At 40.4% G+C, this 20,655-nt stretch overlaps 1 protein-coding gene across 5 annotated transcripts; it reads right to left on the minus strand.

The window, feature by feature from the left end:
- Nucleotides 1-223: 223 nt before the first annotated feature.
- Nucleotides 224-15,823, minus strand: CCDC126 (coiled-coil domain containing 126). 5 transcript variants are annotated; one of them, XM_082044962.1, is made up of 4 exons: nt 15,802-15,823; nt 4,438-4,572; nt 3,401-3,811; nt 224-1,837 (listed from the first exon to the last, which is right to left on the minus strand). In XM_082044962.1, the coding sequence occupies exons 3-4, from the start codon at nt 3,636-3,638 to the stop codon at nt 1,656-1,658; spliced, it is 420 nt and encodes a 139-aa protein (XP_081901088.1). In that variant the 5' UTR covers nt 3,639-3,811; nt 4,438-4,572; nt 15,802-15,823; the 3' UTR covers nt 224-1,655. The 5 variants fall into 5 exon arrangements, with proteins under 5 accessions (XP_081901088.1, XP_081901086.1, XP_081901085.1 ...); XM_082044960.1 differs by lacking the exon at nt 15,802-15,823 and adding an exon at nt 15,052-15,097; XM_082044959.1 differs by lacking the exon at nt 15,802-15,823 and adding an exon at nt 15,033-15,093.
- Between the last annotated feature and the right edge of the window lie 4,832 nt (nt 15,824-20,655).

Raw genomic sequence — 20,655 nt, forward strand, 5'->3', positions numbered from 1 at the left:
TATTCTATTTTCTTTTCATTCTCTCTCCCCTCACCTCTAACCTGAAGAAGGTATCAGGGCATAAGAATTTCAAGAGAAAAAAAACTTTATGATTGAGCAGGATGAATACCAGACAACCACTAAACTTCAGAGGCATACAATCTGCCAATCCAGAAACACACAGAGCACAGGTAGCAAGAATGACAAGACTGTCAAAAAACAAAACAAAACAAAACCAGGAGCCTTTACAAGTACAATTAAAAATTTATTTTTCTCTTTCTGCATTGAAGTGAGTGCATGTTTACACACAATGTGACAGAAAAAAAAATCTGGATACTAAGGTTGTAACTGTATTTTCCTTTTTAATAGTCCAGAATATCAGCACAGAAATGGAAGAAAAGAAAAAACGCATAACCTTGGATTGTATATCATCCAGCACCTACAGTTTTACTGGTGTTTTTTTTTTCCTTAATATAGGATTACATCACCCCCACTTACCCCCAAAACCCCACCCACAGCACACTTTTGACAAAAGTCCCTGAATGTAACATACCCTCCCTCCCCCACAGCATTCAGTATGATTTAAGAAACAGGCTCAGTGGCACTTTCTCTTTAATATGACTTCAGTGACATTTTGAAATCCAGTGCATCCACACTGCAGCTCAGTGCGCTGTAAGGCTAACGGAGACGTAAGGCAAACATCACCTTAGCTCTCACACATTCCATAAGACACCCCTAGTATGCACATCTCTGTTAAATGCAGAGATGCCTGGTTTCCCTTCGTTGCTTTTCCTCCTGATCAAAAAAGCAATTCAGGGAGATGGTATGCTATACTTAGCACAAATTGCAAGGTACTAAAAAGTTAAAAAGAAACAGCAACAAATAAACAGTATTCACAGATCCAAAACTTATTTCCATCACTTAAATAATTTTATCTGCAATTACAAAATACATACACTTAAATATCTTTGTAAGAAATAATCATCTAAGATATCACAGATTATTACTTGCTTTTGATAAACTAACTGCCCTAACTCAGGTGTAAAGATATACCTGGACAGTGTTACTACCTAGGATGTTTTCCTATTAAAATTAAATTTTTTAAATATACAGTAAATTCTTTCTAGCTAGTCTCACAGATAGTGCAAATAAATACATTCTTTGGGTCATATTTTTAAAATGCTATCCTTAATTTAATATTGTTTTAGTAAATGAGTAACAAAATATTGTAAGTATACACATTTTCTAACATCTGTTTAACAATGCATTTTCCTCAGTTACCTCAGCTTAACATAGATCACAAAAAAAATGAACTACAATACTGCTCACCTATCCAAAAGATATGTTATATTTATACTTAAATAAATATCTTTAGAAACCTACAAGTTCCCCATTGCTTTCCATTTATTGTTATTATCCAATGGCATCCTACATCAAATTAGGATATCAAAATATCTTTAAAGACAACAAAGATCACGTCAGCAATACTGCTCTAAGGCAATGAAATAATGCTTTAAGAACCTATGCACATAAGTTAGGCCTACATAGATCCAGCACATCGTATAATAGAATAGTTTATGCTTCTTTTAGAGCCTACTACCGCTTTGTCGTAGCCAGAGATAAAAAGCTTATGTTAAATATTATGTATCATAGATGCAGCAAAGCAGCCCTGTTTGCTATCTAATGTTGCTCGCTGGCTTCACACGTTTATTTGAAGTTACTGGCACCTGATTGCTTGTTCCATTAGTTGTATTTGTTGCTGAGCCATTCACAACGATGTAATCAACTTTGTTTTCCAATTTCATGAGGCGCTGTAAGATGTCATCCAGAAGAACAGCAATTGTTCTCTTAAGATCAGCTGAAGATAATGGAAAAAACAATTAGATCCTTACTATGTATGGAAAAGAACTGCTATTTCAATATATTCACATCTTAAGACTTGCTATCCTTCCTACTATATTTTTTGGGAAAGAGCACACAGTAGTATACAAGTATAGAATAAAATACCTGGACTTTTCTTTAATACCATTTCTGTTATTTTAAGCAAAGAAGATACCATAAGAGTGAACTATACATAAGAGTGAACTATACATAAGAGTGAACTATACATAAGAGTGAACAAAGCCAATTAAATATTCAATTGTAAGAACAAAACCACTACTTGGAACATTAGACTAGTGACTATTCAAAGGAAATATTTCAAATTTAATCCAGACAACAGCACTAGAATACCCAGCTAGGCCACCTTTCAGCCTTGGACAGCAACAGAATATATTTAAATACTTTCCAACATTAAAAAAAATGTAGCTCTTAAAAGCTTTCCTCTAAATAACAGATCTATCTCACAGAAAAAATGCTATGATAAAGTATCTTATCACTTCTTCCATAAGCTATAAAGCAGGAAAAAAATCCATATATTTAGGCCTATACTGATTAGAAAACACAAGAAAGGACACTAAAAAATTCCCATATTCTGCAACACAAAAACAGTAACAGACCTTTCGACAGAAACTAATTACACTGTTTTCAATGTTCATATCACTATCTTCTCTCAGATTTGGAAAACAGGAACAAACTTAACAGGCTTTACAAAGTGTTAAGATCCCCCCAACACACACAGACTTTTTCTCTCTTCCTCATCCCCCCCAATCAGTTCTTCACTAACCACAAAAATTGGGGAAGAAAAACACAGTTATGAAGGTGAAAAAAAAGACTGACCCGGATAAAATTAAAACCCTGGTAGTAAATTTAAAAAAAAAAAAAAAAAAAAACAAAAAAAAACTCAGGTCAGTCCCTCTCTCCAAATTTAACTAGTTCTTGTTTAGGAGTGTGTATCAGGTCAATCAGAGAGAGATACGATGCGGCAAGAACTAAAGCTCTAGAGACAAGGGCCTCATCTCTAACGGTACTTCTAAAGCAAGGGAAGATTCCACGGAATTCATAATTGCCTCACAGTCTCAAGACTGCAAACTCAAATAGTACGTTGCTCTCTGCTGCTTTTTTACTACTTAAAGAGAATTAAAGAAATAAAAGCAGAAAGTTAGCAATGAGGCACGAGAAGAATCTGGAATCTTAAAGTGAGTTAATCTAAAACTTTGTCCCTGTACCAAGCATGTGCTTATTCCTCGATAGCTTAAATTCAGAAAAAACCCACGGTGTTACTGTTAATCCTATAAGTGACAGCAGTCATATACCTGGAGATATCTAAAAAATTCCTGGAAGACAAAAATCCCATGTTGCTACTTGATTTTGCACCACATCTTAATCTTCAATTTCAGTGAATAATCTAAAATAAAATCTATTACTACAGAGTTTTTTCCTCTTAAAGAGCAGTATACATGACTTTGAAAAAAAAAGTGTAACTTTATGGTTTTCAGGAAAAAAAGATATTTTAATAACCAGTATGGTTTTTTCCTCTTACCATATCCTGCCATAGAGGTTCCACCGCCACCATTCATTAAATTTTTATTTTCCTCTGCCAGTGCTTTGACATATCTTCTACTTAGATCTAATATCTGTCCACGCAACTCGGCACTGCTTTGGCGTCTTGGATACTGAAAAGTGTAGCGTAGCAACATCAAACCCCAGATGATTCCAAACACTAGTAAAAACATACTCAGTTTCTGGGACATATTTTTTCTTGAAAATGTTAGAAACATTTCTGATGAAGGCCACAGGTGTGTCTTAATTTCAAGGTAAGTAATTGAACTTGGCTTTTTCAAATTATATCACATATTAAACAAAAATGAGATTTCTATGAAGTGAAAAGTCTTCTGGATGGATCATCTTGAATACACCTTCTCATGTTTTAGTTGGTCTTGATTCCTGAAATCTGTAAAATGTCACATAGTTATTCAAAACTGCTACAGCTGTTGAGATCAAGGACAAATACCAGTTTTCAAATGCAGTATTATTGCATAATCCACAACTGTTTACTGTATCTGCTTAGAGGTGCAGTCATCTTTCTATCTCACTTGTTGTTTACAAGGTTTCTTCTTATTATTTTTACCAATTTTAAATTGGTATTTTAAATGCCTTAATTTGAACAGACATTAAACCCAAATGCATTTAAAACAAAATGTAGTATCTAGAAGAGACTTGTAAAACCCTTACACACAACATTTTGAGGAGACATATGCATATATCTATACACAAGAAAAAGATCTTGTGAAATTATTCACTTGATTCTTATTCCTCACTTAGAAGCATAAGGCAAGTATAAACATATACAGAACAAAGTTTCTGGGTTGGTTAGTTACTTAGAAGTTGGGTATCATCCTCTTCTGGTTTTGTAAAGCACTCAGATTTTTGTTTTGGGGTCTTTCTAATAAAGAAATAAAACCAAAATGAATGGGCACACTGCACTTATAGCATTTTACTACCACTGCAAGAAAGTCTTACCACTGCAAGAAAGTCTTACCACTGCAAGAAAGTCTTACCACTGCAAGAAAGTCTTACCACAGCAGCCAGTTCCGATCCCTCAGTAGATTTAAGGCTTCAGGAGAAAAAACAAATAGTAAGAAAGCTTCAGCAGTTAAACAGCAAGTGTCCAGACAGTTTGGAGCACTCTGAGCCAGACATCTTCAGGGAGCTCTGCAGTGGAAAAAACAAACAAAGTGCAGGGCTAAAGAGATCTTCATTTTCACATGGAGTGGCTGAAGTTGAGGACTTCGAGCCATATGCTTTTAAAACAGAAATACATTTTTTAAACTAGCTTCAAGCTTGTTAGGGAAAAATCAAAGAATCCATTTCCATTTTATTATAAATGCATACATGTGAATGCCAAATAACGGATCTCAACATACTTTAAAAAAAACTTGGTAGTAACGTCACTGAAATGTGTCCCTCTTCTTGTGTTATAAGACAGTGACAGATTCATCATATATGTATATACACATATATATTTACATCTGTCATTCTCCTCTTCATTTTCTGTGCCCAATGAAATCCGATCTTTCCAGTCTCTTTGCATGTGCATACCCCTTATTTTTCATTTTTCGGCCACCCCTGAAACTACTCCAATTATTCAATACTTTATTGTGAGATAGTTTATTTTATTTAACATAGTCTGGATAAAGCTACTCATTCTACATAGTAGTTACGTTTTCCCTGTTATTCCCCTTTCTTCCTCACGTATTACTTGACATGAGTGCTTTTCAGACTGAAGTCACACATTTAGTAGAGTTCTCTAACAGACTTTCTGTAGTGGTACTCAGGTCTCTGTTTTTATTAGAATATTGAGACCAAATTTCTTATCCTGCTAAGCACTAGTCTAAATTTAACTCCACCTCCACAGTATTTTTCATCATCTCTGCTGACCAGTCCAACTGGCCTCATGCCAACACACCACGGTCTGTGGCAAACACAAGTGCCACCGCCTGCCGTGTTCAAGTTGTGCTTCTCGATCACCCTCCACTCTTCAGATAATCCTCTCAACAGGCAGCCAAACAGGACTGATTCAGGTGAAAAATTTATAAAGCATTGTAAAATCAACATGTATATCCAAATTATCCTGAAAATGATCAAGCCAAGGCAGGGGCAATATTAGGACTTGGACACCAAAGTCAGAGTAAAGTAACTTATCACATGTAAGATGTCCTGCAGAAACTGCCAGCACATTAAACAAACAAACGAACCAAATCTTACATTAGTACACCCAACAGCAAAAGTAAGTGGTTAATCACAAGTCACTGAATGAGGAATAGCTTACTTCACCTTAATTGTGGTATATGACTGTGCACATGGACAAATAGACAACACGCAATAATTTGAAATCCCACTGGAAATTCAGTGGAATGTACTTTGTTCAAAGAATGTGCTTGTCCCCCGAAAAAAATGTTTTAAGACACAAATTTGTCTTAAGTGCAAAAATAAGAAAAAACAATAAAAACTTATATTCTACAGTATCAGCATGAATATTTGGAGCTGTGTAGTTTAAGATTTCCTGAAACAGATCCTCCCTGAACCTGAGCTAACCAGAACTTCTTTTCCCTGGCTCTTTGCCAAATCCACGGTTCTGCATTCAGATTTTAAAGCATAAACTGCACCTACATCATTATGCATCTACATATTCCCTGAACAGTATCAATATTATTGAAAACATTTACATATGAGGTCCCGAAATAATGTATTCACGTGATGGCTCAGAAGACCAGATAGTATCTCTCAAGGAGAGACCACAAGTTTCAACCCCCATTCCTAAAGTCTACATTTTATATTATTTTTTAAATGGCTGAAAGTAACAGATAGCTCCTGCAGAATTTAAATTAAGTTCAGCTCCCTGCAGATCTCCAGCCATATCTCATCCTGAAGCATTTGGACAATATCTCTACAGAGCTTTGGAGTGGAAATAACTCTGCCATCACGCTGTAAATAAGACCACAAGCCAGGATAAGAGTCCCAGCCAAATGGAACAGATTGAATAAACTCCCGCCAAGAAGCAGCAGGAATTGCAGACTGAGGCTTTGCCGTGTAAATGTGATTCACAGCGCACACGCTGATGGCTGAAACCAACAGAAATCGAGGACTTCACCTGCTGGGCAAAGGGCCTGACACCCAAATACTGACTCCGGGCAAAGAGACTGGGAGTCAAGTGCACCAAAATGAAAGGAACTATTTGTACTTGTCACTTTTCCTAGGCATTTCTAGAGGCTGTTCCCCCTTAATGAATTCCAGTATAATTTCAGACTTCTGGAGGTTTGGTCTCCTCTTTCTTCCTCAAGCATGTACTTCTAGTGACCCCTAACACTCCTTGCAAGAGCCTTCTGAGATTACACAGTGTGGGGGAGGGAAGAGGGGTGGAAAGAGGGGCCACAATAACACAACCAACACCCCGCCCCGCCGCCCCCTCCCCCCGCCCCCAATAACAAAACTCAACAACAACAAAACTAAAAAACAACAAATGAAAAACAACAACAAAAAAAAACCCACACCAAACCAACAACAACAAAAAAAGCAAGCTTATACCCATGTGATTTTCAGGTAGGAAAAAAGGGCATCAGAGTAGCAGGTGTATGTATCAGGAAGAAAATAGCACAATAAATAAGATGGGTGGATTGAAATATTTTTCACCACTGTTGCCCTGAACAGTCAGTGCTTCCCTACATGAACACTATAGTTGAAAAAAAACTTGTACTCACAATGGACCTTTATTTTCAGTAATTTGGAGGTAATATCCCATGAGATAACAGCATACATGCAAGAAGGAACACTGTTTCTTCTGATCTTTCTTCTCCCCCCTCATTCTCCCAACTCCTCCTTCCTCACCCCTCGAAGCGCAGGGGAAAGGGGAAGCTGAGACCTCCTGCCTCACACACCCTCAGCCCAGGTAGGAACCCAGGCTTTCTATTCTCCCAACCGCAGCTGAAGGGCTTTGATGGCAAAGGAGGTCAAAGCACTGCACAGAGCAGTAGGGAAAAAGGCACTTCAGAGCTATGCCCCGTTGGAATTCCTACCATCCCTAATCATAGAGACTGAGACAAAAGGATGACAACCATGAAGATGAAGGAGTACAGCCAGGACAAAATTTGAAAGTCTGAGGAGAGAAAGGAAAACAACAAAACCAACCAACAACCCAAACAAACGCACACACACACAAAAACCCCAACCCAAATTTTACCAAACAAAACCACAACAACAAAGAAAGAAGGAAACAAAACACAAAACCACCAACAACTAAAACAAAACCAAATCGAACGAAACCCCTGACCTGACTGTGCTGGCAAAACATCAATCCAAGAATCCATGACAGAGTATCTTCCTGATAATCCTTTCAATAGGCAGCCTTGAGTGACTAATTTCAGCCACAATTTTTCAAAGTTCTTGAAAAATCAACATGCATATCTAACTAATTCCAAAAATGACAAGCTCAAGCCAGGGGCAACATTAGAACTTGGAACTACAAGCAATTCCTGAATAGAGGATCTGAGACTAGGTTTGCCTTTCACATAGAAAAAGTTTGGTTTTCTTCACTGTTGCCACTGCTGGTTGTCTAAGAAATGTATTGCCAAAGCCAAATGCATTGCCAACATGGATTTAACATTGTCCAGTGGTACCACAGCAACCACTGACATACATCTGGCAATGACAGCCACAAACTAAGGCACTCATGCTCTCCAAAATAAAATCGTGTCTCTATCCTCTGAGCTGTGTTCCAACATCAGTCATGTATAAATTGTATGATCAAGTACATGAAACAAAAGGAACAACGGCCAAAGAAAAAGCAACAGAAAACCCATTATATGTTCCATAATAAAGCAAAGTTCTAGTATCTCTGATGCTATTTATCTAAACAGCAGCATTGGACTTTGGTTTGAATATTGACCCTTCTCCATGGAAACCATGCCACACTTACAAAACATCATACTTGAATTTTGTTGCAAAGTCTTCCTCAGATTCTGCTTTCCTTACTCCCAGCAAAACACAGAGATTATATTCATGTACAACACAAACAAACGCAAGTCTGTAAAACAAAAGAATGCTTCATACATTTTCTTAAACAATCTCAGGGTATCATGAAAGACCAGTACATACTCATCATCATTTTTATAGCCTGCCCGAGCAATCCCAGCGTTCCTAAACCACTAGAAGAGGTTATCCGCATCAACAGGGCAAACTTAAAACTGTGCTGCAGAGACAGTGTGTACCCGCTAGTTTGAAAAATGTACAAGACAGATGAGGAGGATTATTTATAAGAGAAAAAGAAAGGAGCAGGCCCATCAGGTGGTTTTGGTAGTTATTAGTAAGCAGTTTTAGAAAAAAACTAACAAAACAGAGTCAACAGGAGGTGAAGCATAGAGAAAACAGAAGCCTGAGAATTCCATTCCATTCAAGGATCAAAAAGACTTTCCAGTAAAGCCAAGAAAAATGCACTGAAAACAGTATTGTTAACATACAGTTCAATAAAGTAACCTCTTTGGTTTTATATTCTGAAATATAGAATGCCAAATACTGAGGCAGTAGCTCCTCAGTGATACCCTAGAGACCTATGCAGGTTTCTAATGAACTAATATAGTAAAGAAGTAGACTCAATAAATGGGAATTTTATACCATAATACTTATCTGTTCCTCACTGCCAAACTATGATCACCAACAACATGACACAGCGAATTCAAAAGCAAGTCTGGCTTTGTAACCAATTGTTATATTAACTGTATAAGTACATTAAGTGATTTACCAAGACAGAGGTTAAAAAAATAAAATGCCAGACATAGTCATAGGAGACTGCATCCAACTAGCAGAAGGGGAAAAAATACTGTAACAGAACAGACTGCAGACAGAAATTAGGACAGTACAAATAAAAGCTGACATTAATAATTGCTATAAATCTACAGTACAAAATTAGAGTTTAGTACAATCTCAGTGGGAGCATAACAAGTTGATTTGAAATCCTTTATAATTTCATAAACATACTAAAATTACATCTATATGAGAAATTTCTATTAACTTCATGGCAGCAAACATCTCTCAGTACAGTGAGGGTACTATATCAGTAAACAATAAGCTGTGCTGTAAACAGGCACAGTGACACCTCACTGCAATAGCCAACAAACATTTCAAGACAACAAAAATCACCAGGCATTGAAATATTTCCACAGTTCTACCATCTCTGTCTTATTAGTTTTCTTTTTTGCATCTATTTCGAGTGTGCTCCCCCTGCCCATTTACCTCTGTGATGTCCAAAATCTTTTGTTTTCTGACTCTCAAACAGAAAACTTTAAGCATCACAGTCACTCAGCTGACAGATATCGCACTGACCATTCCAAGAGCAGGAGGAGACAGTCTAGTTGTAGGTTATTTGGAAACCTATCAGTGCAGTCGCAGTGCAGCAATGAAAATGGGAAGTCTAAAGAATGACTCACACACAACACACAAAAAGCACAGAACATATTCACTAGACAATTAACCTTTGAACACAAGGACAAAGAAATAAGCACCTAGAAGCCCAGGAGCTACATGCTGAGACTTTTTGGAACACCAAAAATGACATTTCCATTGTAGTAATTTGCAGTCTTAGATGGCTGTCGGTTTGGCAGAAGGAAAAAAAATCTGCATGAGGTGCAGCGGACAAATAAGTGCCCAAAGAAATTAAGTACATCCCATTACACAGGACAATTCCTGGCAATACACAGAAACTTCAGTTCTCCCTTTCCATACATAACACAAACCCCCTTTAACAAATCATGTTATCCAAATCATTCATATATGAAACCGGTACCCAAGGAAGAATCACACTCTTCATATTTTTAAGAGCACATAAGCTCTTGAATAGACGCCAATAAAACCATTTCCCTGTACTGGCACATTGATACTGGTGACTTCTGTGAATCAACACTGCCCTTTGGCTCCCAGGTTCACTCAGACAGCTGCACAGCACCGTAAAAGAGCAGAATATTCTACTAAGAAGCAAATAATTAACAGTAATTTTTGTCCTCAGAGAAGTGAAAGCATATTTGAGATGTCTTTTGACATTGACATTAATCAACCCTCAGCATGTTAAGGATTCCTATCATTGTTGCTGTAAAATTTGGTCAACAGAAAAATGTCACCAGCAGAGAGGGAAAAGAGAAGGATACCCCATTGTCAAAACCTCAGCAACACCTGACACAGTCCATCAAAATGCTGTACCTGTGTGCTGACAAGACTTGAGGGTCTTTCAAGACTGCATCATAGATCAGTCAATAGAAGAGGGATTTAATATTAATACCTGCTAGGCTCAAGTGAAAAGAACAGCACTATACAGCACACTGACATCTTAAGAACAGGTAAAAATGCATATTTTTGAAAAAAAAAAAGCCACCCTATCAGTATGACGGCTGCTGGACTGCAGGTTTTAACAGTTCTCCACAACTTTTGGAATGCACTGCCAAAGGAGTCTGACAAGCACTTGGTGTCTTTTCCAGGACATCTATCTTTACACCTTCTCCCACAGCATATGTTCCTCCATGCCCTGCCTCTGCATGCCCTAGACTTGCAGTGATGAAGGAACACTGAAACAACAAAAAATTATTCCTTTGACTTATTGCTACCATGACTTTTGGGGAATACCTTTAATGGATATGCTGAGTGATTTAATAGAAAGATATTAGGTTTAAGGGAGCAGCAAAACTGGGTAAGCAACTACCAATAACACCTGTGCTTCTACAGTGCTGCAACAAAGAAGAAAATCTCCTTGTATGGTCCTTCCAGTCCTTGTCTCTCAGTGTAGCCAAAGGACACCGGGGCCAACAAAAGTCATAGCTCACCAAGCAGAGAGATATTGCCACTGCTGACCACCTGCTGCCACGTATCTTAAACCACAACCAATTTATCTCCTACAGGCTTCTAAGAACAGTAGCTAGACTGTGAGTTAAAAGCAAACCCATATCACTTTAGACTTGAAAACTCACACATCAAGTTTATGGTGGCTCTGGTATAAATTCATCCGAGTGCTCAGACACTAGATTACCTTTTGTGTTTCCGTATTTTAGAAATACCAGTGACTTGTTTCTTTTTTGAATGCATATAGCCCTATTCATATTGTTTTTATTTTACACTTTCTGCCAACAATTGTTTTGATTTAGCATGTCTAAGGAGTCTGCTTGAGTACTTCTTTGTACCTTAAACTATCCCGGCTTTTTTTCAGAACTCCCCCCCTTTAGTTTGCCTACTAATGTCAGTAAATGCTTTTAAAATTAACTATTTAAAACCAGAAATTCCTTGTTCCTTGACTGTGGGCAGTCAGCCAAGATTCTGAGAGGGGAAATGACTTGGCAAGGGTTGTGAAGAAAATTAAAGAGAGCAGATATCAATGGGGACAGTATATTATACTTGCTGAAGTTCCCGTGCTCTCACTAGGTCCATGTGGGCTTCAAAACGTTTCTACATGTCTGGAGGAGCTTCTTAAGAGAAAAAAAAAAAAAAATAAAGAATCTCAGCTTCATTCCATTCCATCTGTGACACTTTTCTTTATGGTTTCTTTATGCTTCGCTGCTGCTATTCAGGTCATAGAAGGACCCTGGTTCCTAAGAACCACAGTTATGACAGAACATGAGGTACCCTGACTATGGATGTGTGCAAGTTATGACAGAAGATGAGGTACAGTGACTATGGATGTGTGCAAGGTGTGCACCAAAAGTATGTTTCAGTGGTAAAACTACAATACAGATCGGGCCTCAGATTCACACTCGCTCCCAGAAGGCTGATCTAGTTGAAGATCTCAGAAAAACAACACTGGAGGCAATGTTAAAGGTAGATAAGTTCTTTTCTTCTACATCTTTTATTATTTCTAGATTGACTTGTCAGTTTATCTTACCGTAGTAAGGATTATGACAGACAGTAGTTAACCATAGCACCACAGTGGTACGCACTGCAAAATAATTTATTGTTAAAATTAAGTAGAAGGTACCCAGAAATTTAATTGGATTATTTATGTCATGATAGCTTCTTATTTCTTTGTTATTACTGAAGATACTAATACCAATTGAGTAAGTTTTAAGTCCTCTTGTTTAGACCTCTAGTCTAGACTTTGTTTAATGCAGGTAAAGTACCCATTTAGTTCTGAGCAATCCCAAAATTAATCTTTTAAATTGCAAAGGCAAATGGTAATATATATAATTTTTTGTAAAGTTGACAATCATAAAAGAAAATTTAGCAGACTATTATTAATGCTGAGTTGAGGAAAACCAGCCCACCTAATGGTACAAGTTTTCAACCACAGGTGAAAGAGCTTGTCAAATAACAAATACCACATAAAGTGCATTTTAGCAGTAAGCCTATACCAGCACAAAACATGTTCATTTGAATGACCGAGCTCCATAGATTTTTGACAGCTACTGGAAACAATTCGATGACTATTTTTGACACTTACTGGTCTTTCGATAATGTTGACTACATGGCTGACAATTTAAGCTGACAGCATGCATTTATCCCACTTACAGTTTGGGCCAGATGCAAGAATGAGTGCCCTTAACCATTCCTGGAAAAGGTACAAGTGATCAGGAACTCCAGGGGAAATATTTTACTTTTAGCAGTTAAATGACATCCAAGTCCCAAGCTAAATCATGATATGTGATTAGCCTATCTAAATGCCACCTTCGAGAAGCTAAAAGCCAAAAGAGGTCTCTAAAAGAAGAGACCACAAAACCTTTAAGGAAAAAAAAAAAAAAAGTAAAGGAAACAGCTTTATTTCTAACTGTAAAAGCTTTAGCAAAAAGACCTGTTTACTAGACTAAAGGAATTCCAGCGTACTTGCATAATCCTCTGGAGTTCTCAAGTACCTGACATGAATTATTAAACAATTATATATTGTAACACATAAAATAACAAAAAGAGGACAGAAAAATCTAGGCTTTATACACATGGGTATCTCCAGCAGTCAAAATGGGAACAAAGGTATTATAAATTTCCACATTTGATCTAAAACTGCAATCGCTCCTCTTCTGACACTAGAACAAGATGCTACTTATATTGCTACCACCTTCATATTGTCTCCTTTCTTTGATATTCTCATAACAGTGAAACAGCAATTCATGACATTCGCTCCAAAATAAACACTACATTACAACAAATCACATGCATGCTCAGCTATTATGTTCAGCATGTTCACATTCTGAAGGTGCTATAAAAAAAATAAATATTAAAAGTCACAGTTCCTACAAAGCTCACTTTTCACAGTGAAAACCTGCCCCCCAATTCACCTGCTGAGGGCGCAAAACAACAACAAAACCCCCGGTTGTTAACTTGATCTACAACTGCACTAAAGAAACTCCACATCATGTCATAGGGTGGAATAAAATTTCCCTCGGCTTTGCTTTGTGGCACACAAACACAGAATTACACTCCAGTCAAGCTGTCAGTATCTTTTAGATGACAAGATACATAAAAGAGAATTTACACGATGCTACCATGTTAGATTAGGAAATGGAAAAGTAAGTTTATTAATAATTAATGATTAACAGACCTACAGATAGGAGTTAGAGATAGTAGTATGCTATAAATATTTACAAAAATAAACTTAATGGAAAATTTAAAATGTAGTTAAAATATCTTAAGATATTACCTATAAAAGGATTTTTATTATATTGTAAGAAGGAAGAATTATTCCACAGCTCTTGTCTGTCAGAAAGTTTCATATAACTAAGTATATATAAAATATAATTATAATACATATTATAGTTAAAACAAATGTTTTGCCCTTTTTTTTGGCAAACTTTTTAGTGCCAGATGATCACTTAAACTAACATTATTAAGGATCCTGCCTTTGCTTGAATATGAATTTAAAAAAAAATTCTTCCTTCTTTAGTTCCATCACATCACCCTAAGGACGGTTTGCCTCTTTCAAAGTTACATCCTTACAGCACAAGAAAGACATCAGTCTTGCAGAGTCACTGCAGTCATAGCTTATGACAAGAAGGCCACTACAAGTGAAGAAGGAAAACAGAAAAACCTTGTTTCCTTTCCTGCTTCCTCACCCCCCAAGGACACCACATCACAGTGACCCACCCGCGGGAACACGGATCCTGGGCGGGCAGCAGCGCACACCGCGGCCCGGCGCTCGGGAGCGGGGCCTGCACTCGCACCACCGCCAGCTCGGGGAGCAGGGCTGGTGGAGCCCAGGGCAGCCCGGCCCGCAGGGAGCACCCGGAGCCCACGCACACAGGAGCGCGACCCGCCGCACAAGGACACGCGGGGGAAGGCTGGAGGAGGGGGACCTGGCGGCTGCACGAATGCCGGCGGGGGGGGGCGCGAGGCCAGAAGGAAGATAACCCTGACCCGAGGCAGGGGGGCAAGCCTGAGGGGGAGAACACAGCGGGGCGCTCGGGCCAGGTGAAAACCTGAGTTTGCAGCCAGCCTGCAGCCACCCGGCTCCCGCCTCGCCACCCACAGCTACCCCGCACCCCCGCCCGGCAGAGCCGCCCCAACTCCCCACGCAGACTGCCGGGCCTCCGCCACCCTCACACCGCCCCCACGCAACTGGAAGCCCTTCCTCGCCCCTTCCCCAGCCGCAGGGCACCGCTCTCCCATCCCCCGCTCCGACGCGCCGCCCGGGTGAGCCCCCAGCAGCCCCGCGCTACCTCCGCTCCCGGCCCGCACCGTCTGACAGGCGCCGCTCGCTCCGCTTCCGCCCGCCTCGCGACGCGACGCACCACCTGAGACCCCGCCCTTTCCTCCCCCCCAGCCCGTCCCGGTCGGGAGCGCTGCCGCAACGCCCCGCCCTCCGCGCTGTCAGCCGCGCATGCGTGGGCGTGTCCGCCCCTCTCGGCACGCCCCCTGGCGGCGCCGTGCGGGAGAGGCGGGAGCGTGAGCAGCGGCGGCTTGGCCGGCAACCGCCGGTAACCGCTGCTGCCCCTGCGGGCGCCGCGCCTCACAGAATCACAGAATGTTAGGGATTGGGAGGGACCTCGAAAGATCATCTAGTCCAATCCCCCCACCAAAGCAGGAACACCTAGATGAGGTTACACAGGAAAGTGTCCAGGTGGGTTTTGAATGTCTCCAGAGAAGGAGACTCCACAACCTCCCTGGGCACCCTGTTCCAGTGCTCTGTCACCCTCACTGCGAAGTTTCTTCTCAAATTTAAACGGAATCTCCCGTGTTCCAGTTTGTACCTGTTGCCCCTTGTCCTACCATGGGTTGTCACTGAGAAGAGCCTGGCTCCATCCTCGTGACACTCACCCTTTATATATTTATAAACATAAATGAGATCACCCCTCGCTTGAGGCCAGCAGGGCAGGTCGCAGGGTCTTTGCCTGCAGGGCACGTTGTCGGGGAACGCTGCAGGCTGTGTGCGGGCCGGGCGGGAGGCAGGTAACCGCAGGCCTAGCGGTCCTTCCTGGAAACACTCACCCTCCTTTTCCAGATAGGAACCCCCGGGGTAGCCCGGAAGCTGTGTGGCCGTGGCCGCCACTTCCAGGGACATCCATAAGTAAAGATTGCCTTCAGAAGTACGAACCAGGAAAGGTGTCGTTTCTGCCCTCTAACGGCCAAAACGCATGTTGACAGTGGCCTCGGGAGTGAGGGCTGTCCCTCAGGTGTGAGGCAGGGGCTCGTCCATACTCTCGGTCTTGTAACCCGCAGCTGCACAAGCTGCACCGTTCGTGGCTTGGACAGTACTTAAACTCCCACCGCAAATGAAATCCATTCTGGGTATAGGACTGTGCAAGTGGGCTCAGGCTTTTCCTGCCAGGTGATATTTAAAGAAAGTCGGTATCAGCTAACTAAAGGTAAACATAAGGCCGTGTTCAACAGCTGCAGTGTTGCTAACAACCAGGAGTATCTGTTGTTCACCCCAGCTCGATCCCTTCAGGACTGTCCCTACATAGACAAGCTGAGGTACCAGTTACAGGGCAGATGTTGCAGGTGAATGTAGGGGAAGGTTCTGCTTGCAACATTGCATCCTCTGTAAAATAAACACAGGTACAGCAAGTGTTGTCCTGGCAGCTCGCTGATCCTGTCACCACTCCACCTGCCCATCCGTACCTCCACACCTGCCCTGCAGCTTTCCCTCCTTTCTAGTGTGTAGCAGAGGCTGCCTGGCTCCTGTCTGGTTTTCAACCTTTTCTGCACGGATTAGATGCAGGAAAAGCAAGCATTTAAATCCATTGGTCTAATAGAAAAAGGGATATTGACACATCAGAGGGGTTAGTGGCCTAGACCTAAGTAGACAGACAAAAGTGTTGGCAGGTGGTATCATGTCAGCCAGTCAATCAGTTGCATATGAAACTTTTCTAGTTTGCAGTCCCTTATTTCAGAGTCTTGTGAAATATTTTTTTGAAATGTTTCTTTTCTTTCTGGAAAATATTTGTGTTCATTCTTTAAATTCGAGATAATTAGGCAATTTTTGAACTGAATACTGTGGGCTGTATTCCCACAGAGAATTCAGAAGAAGCTGCATCAAAGGACTGATATTTTTATTTGATTATGCAATCCATCCCATGGACAAAAGTCTTCTGCTAAATTATGCAGTGTTGAATGAGGACAGGCAAAAAAATTTTAAAAATAAAAATAACTTGATAAGTAAGCTTTTGAGTGAACAGATTGTGTATCATGCAGCACCAATAAAATTATTGATAGACGTATATTCTAAAGCAGAACAACCTCAACAGTTTCTGTGGGTATTTTCTTGTGAAGATTTCCCCTTGAAAAGATCAAAACCAGATGGTCTGAAATGGAGTTCACATAGCAAATGTACTGCAGCTATTTACTGTAGTTTATTACTGTACTATTTGCTCAGTGATTAATCCTTTATTTTCACAGACATGCAGTGAACAGCTGTAACATCTTTGCAAATATAATTTATGTGATATTTAGAGATTACTAGGGAAAGGGAAATCTGTCAATGGTGTAATCACAGGAAGATTTGCTTGTGGAGGTCAGAAAATTGTATTAAGAAATCTGTATCTGTTATAAATGTACCCTCTGTTGACAGGAACTCTCAACTATTAATAATGTTCTTAATTCCTCTTGCCTGAAGGCCTCATGTATTGGGTCATCTTTCATGAGTGTGCACCTCACAATATTATGTGATGCTTTTTCTCCTTATCCAAGATGTGTGGTAAAAACTACACCACAAAACAATATCAAGCACCTTTTTTCTCCTCAGTAACATATGAAAATCTTAACACCGTTTACATGGTCCTCATATTTATGGGTAGTAAGCTCATTTCAAAGATAGATAAAAGCCCAGGAATGTGGGAGTAAAAACTTGCTATACTGCTCTGTATTATTTTTCATAATGCAAAAAAGAAAAAATAGGTTGCTGCTGCAGTGTTATCTTTGTTCCTTTTCTGTGCTAGTCACTGTCTGAAGACAGCCCTTCTGACACTAATTTGCATAGCTATTGCTCTGTCCTTTGCAAATATGTATTAAGAATGTCCTCTCTCATGATACATTTAAACTGCTTAATGGTAATGGCTAGAGAACAGCACTCTGATGAATATGCTTTGTGATTAGTGTACCTGCTGCCTTCCTACTTAACCGATTAATCCTCTGCTCTGTATACTTAGATAAGAATATATGCAACCTTCTACTCGCCCTACTGCCACTCCTATTTTTGTCTCTTCCTCATTCCTTACCAGTAGTTTATACACTTTCATCTTAAGGAATAGGTCTGATTGGAGCCCATTCCCCCCCCACAAAGTACATTTTTTCCCCAAACTGTGAACACTATATATTCACTGCTACATTATAGCTAATAGTATATTATAACAGTATATTAATATTGCTTAAAAAAGCTCCATAAGGTATGCTTAAAGTACATATAATTATGTGATGTCAGTGTAGAGCAGAGATGCTCCTAAAGACACAGATCATCTTTGCAGTTTTACCAACTAATAAATAGTGAAATTTGAAATGCCATATCAAATAATTATTGTCTTTATATTCGAGGAAACTGTGGTGAAGTTATTGTAGAGAACACTGCAGAAGAGTTATGGAAAAACAGTGAAGAAAACTAGTAGTTTTCAATTTAAAATGTAAACTTGGTTAGACTTTTTAAAAATGGGTATTTGTATCAGTGACTGCTATTTTTATTTTAGATTTAATTGCCAGAATATTTTAGTATCACAGCGATAAAAAAAGAATCCTGCTGGAATAATGCAAATATTTTGAATATGTGCACTAATATTACTGTAACTCTCAGGAGCTGCTTTCAAAATGTGGGCTGTAGATAGATCTTGTATATGTACATGTTAACAAAAAGTATATTCTTGTCCTATGTTCTTCTCATGACCTTTTCCCTCCCTCCCCCACTTTTGTTTTGTTTTGTGTGTGTAATCGTTATGTATTTGCAATAGGTTCATATTCCATTTTTTTAAGTGATCTACATTATGGTGGAAGACTGGTAAGCATTTTCCTCTCAGAATTTAAGCATGACCTTCATGCTTGTTCCCTTTTGTTCCTGGAGTTAAATAATAGGCAACATCAGCTAGTATCAGAATCAGATTACACCAGAACAGTATGCAATCTTGCAGTAGAATAAGTTCTTTATTAATAAAGTTACACTTGAAAAGGGAGATGAGCAAATCTATCTACTGGAGCTAAATGAAGTAGAGCTGGTATAAAACACAAATTATGACATGGATTCAGACTGACTTTTGGAAAATGCAACATCAACAGAGGCTAAAATTCAGGCTAGCCTCCTAGGAATGAAAATGTAATTGTAATTAAACAAGAACTGGCTCAGGAGTTGACTAAAACATTTGAAGTAAATGACATGCAAGAACATGAAATCTTTGCAAACCTAGGGGACAAGGAAGATCTTTCCCCGATACTGCCCTCTTTACCATTGTGAGTTAATTTTCTCTCTGATTATTTACTTCTGATTCACCAAGCAAAAGGAGAAAAGTCTGGCATGTCCAGTTCCAGCCTTCCATTTACAACGGACTCAAGAAATAGTTGAGATCATTTATGGTCCAGGTGGGCAGCAACATGAACCATTTCCATAAAGACAAGCGTGTGTCAAGGCTCTGTTGCAACGTCAAGCTGTGGATCGAACCTCATGTGGATGGGCAGCATGAATATGGCTTCTCCGTGTGGACTCTTTGCCAGTGGGGCCACGCTCCCCAGCAGCTATTGGAAACCCAACGTCACAGGCTGTGGAAGAACAAGTGCCATGGGCACTGCCATTGCCTAAAGCCCCAGGATTGTGCTTCACGTAGCAATGAGGTTTGACTTGTAGGAAAACATCTCCTGCCTGTGAATCACACTCAGAGCTCCTCATTCCTTTTTGGGAATACTCACTCACATGAGCGCTCAGCTCAGCTGGTCAGTCCTTGATTACAACCGTGCTGAACTGAATGTAACCAGCCCCAGCCAGTGCAGAAATTTGGGCAGAACAGCTTCCCAGCCACGAAGAGAAAGTCTCACCCCTGGAGAAGGACGGGGAAGATGCTGAGCTGGGGCACAGAGCAGCGGCTGAGCTTTCTGGTACTGCTGCTGGCAAGAGGCTGGGAAAGGGAAGTGGGCACTGCTCATGGAAAGGGCCATCTTCAGCTGCTGGCCATTCATCTTCATCTTCACTCTTGGCTTTTTAGTGCAGGCAGAGCAAGTCTAGCTGGTTTGTCATCTTTGGAAATTTTCTAACCTCAGGAACTACCCCTTTGGCCTTGGTGCTGAGCCTCTGCTGCCTGCAAGGTGGGGGCTGCTGCAGTTATTAGCACACGCTGGAGGAAGAAGTGCCAAAAACGCACAGGATCCAACAGGAACAGGGACACCCTTGCGATGTGGCTGAGCAGAGATCAGCCTTTCAGCAAAATTCTGGTTGACAGGCAGTTCTCCAGGCTGCAACTGAAAATTTAGGCCTTTGTTTCCTGCAAGCGTTCATGACTGAATCACATGGGTTCATTTTCAAATGCGTACAATAAAAGCAGCCTCCCAGCCTTGCACATTAACCTTTTGCCATTAAAAAACCATCACTGATAACGGGCACCTAAAAGTATTAACTTTTAAGATTATTTCCTGCAGCGCAGAACCCCTGAGAACGTGCCGGGGGAAGCGAACGGGTCCGGGGGAAGTGAGGGGCATCTTGACAGATAAGAAGGTTGATCGACACGACGTGCGAGAGCGACAGCGCTGGCGACGGCCCCTGCCTTTCTACGCGGCGGGCCGGGCACTCCCGCGCTCCCGCGGCGGCGCGCCCCCACGAGCTGCCGCGAGCAAGCGGGTCGCCCCCCTACCGGTCGAGGAGCGCACGGGGCGGAG

Source organism: Streptopelia decaocto (genome assembly GCF_964273445.1).
Source record: "Streptopelia decaocto genome assembly, chromosome: 2".
Taxonomy (NCBI): Eukaryota; Metazoa; Chordata; class Aves; order Columbiformes; family Columbidae; genus Streptopelia; species Streptopelia decaocto.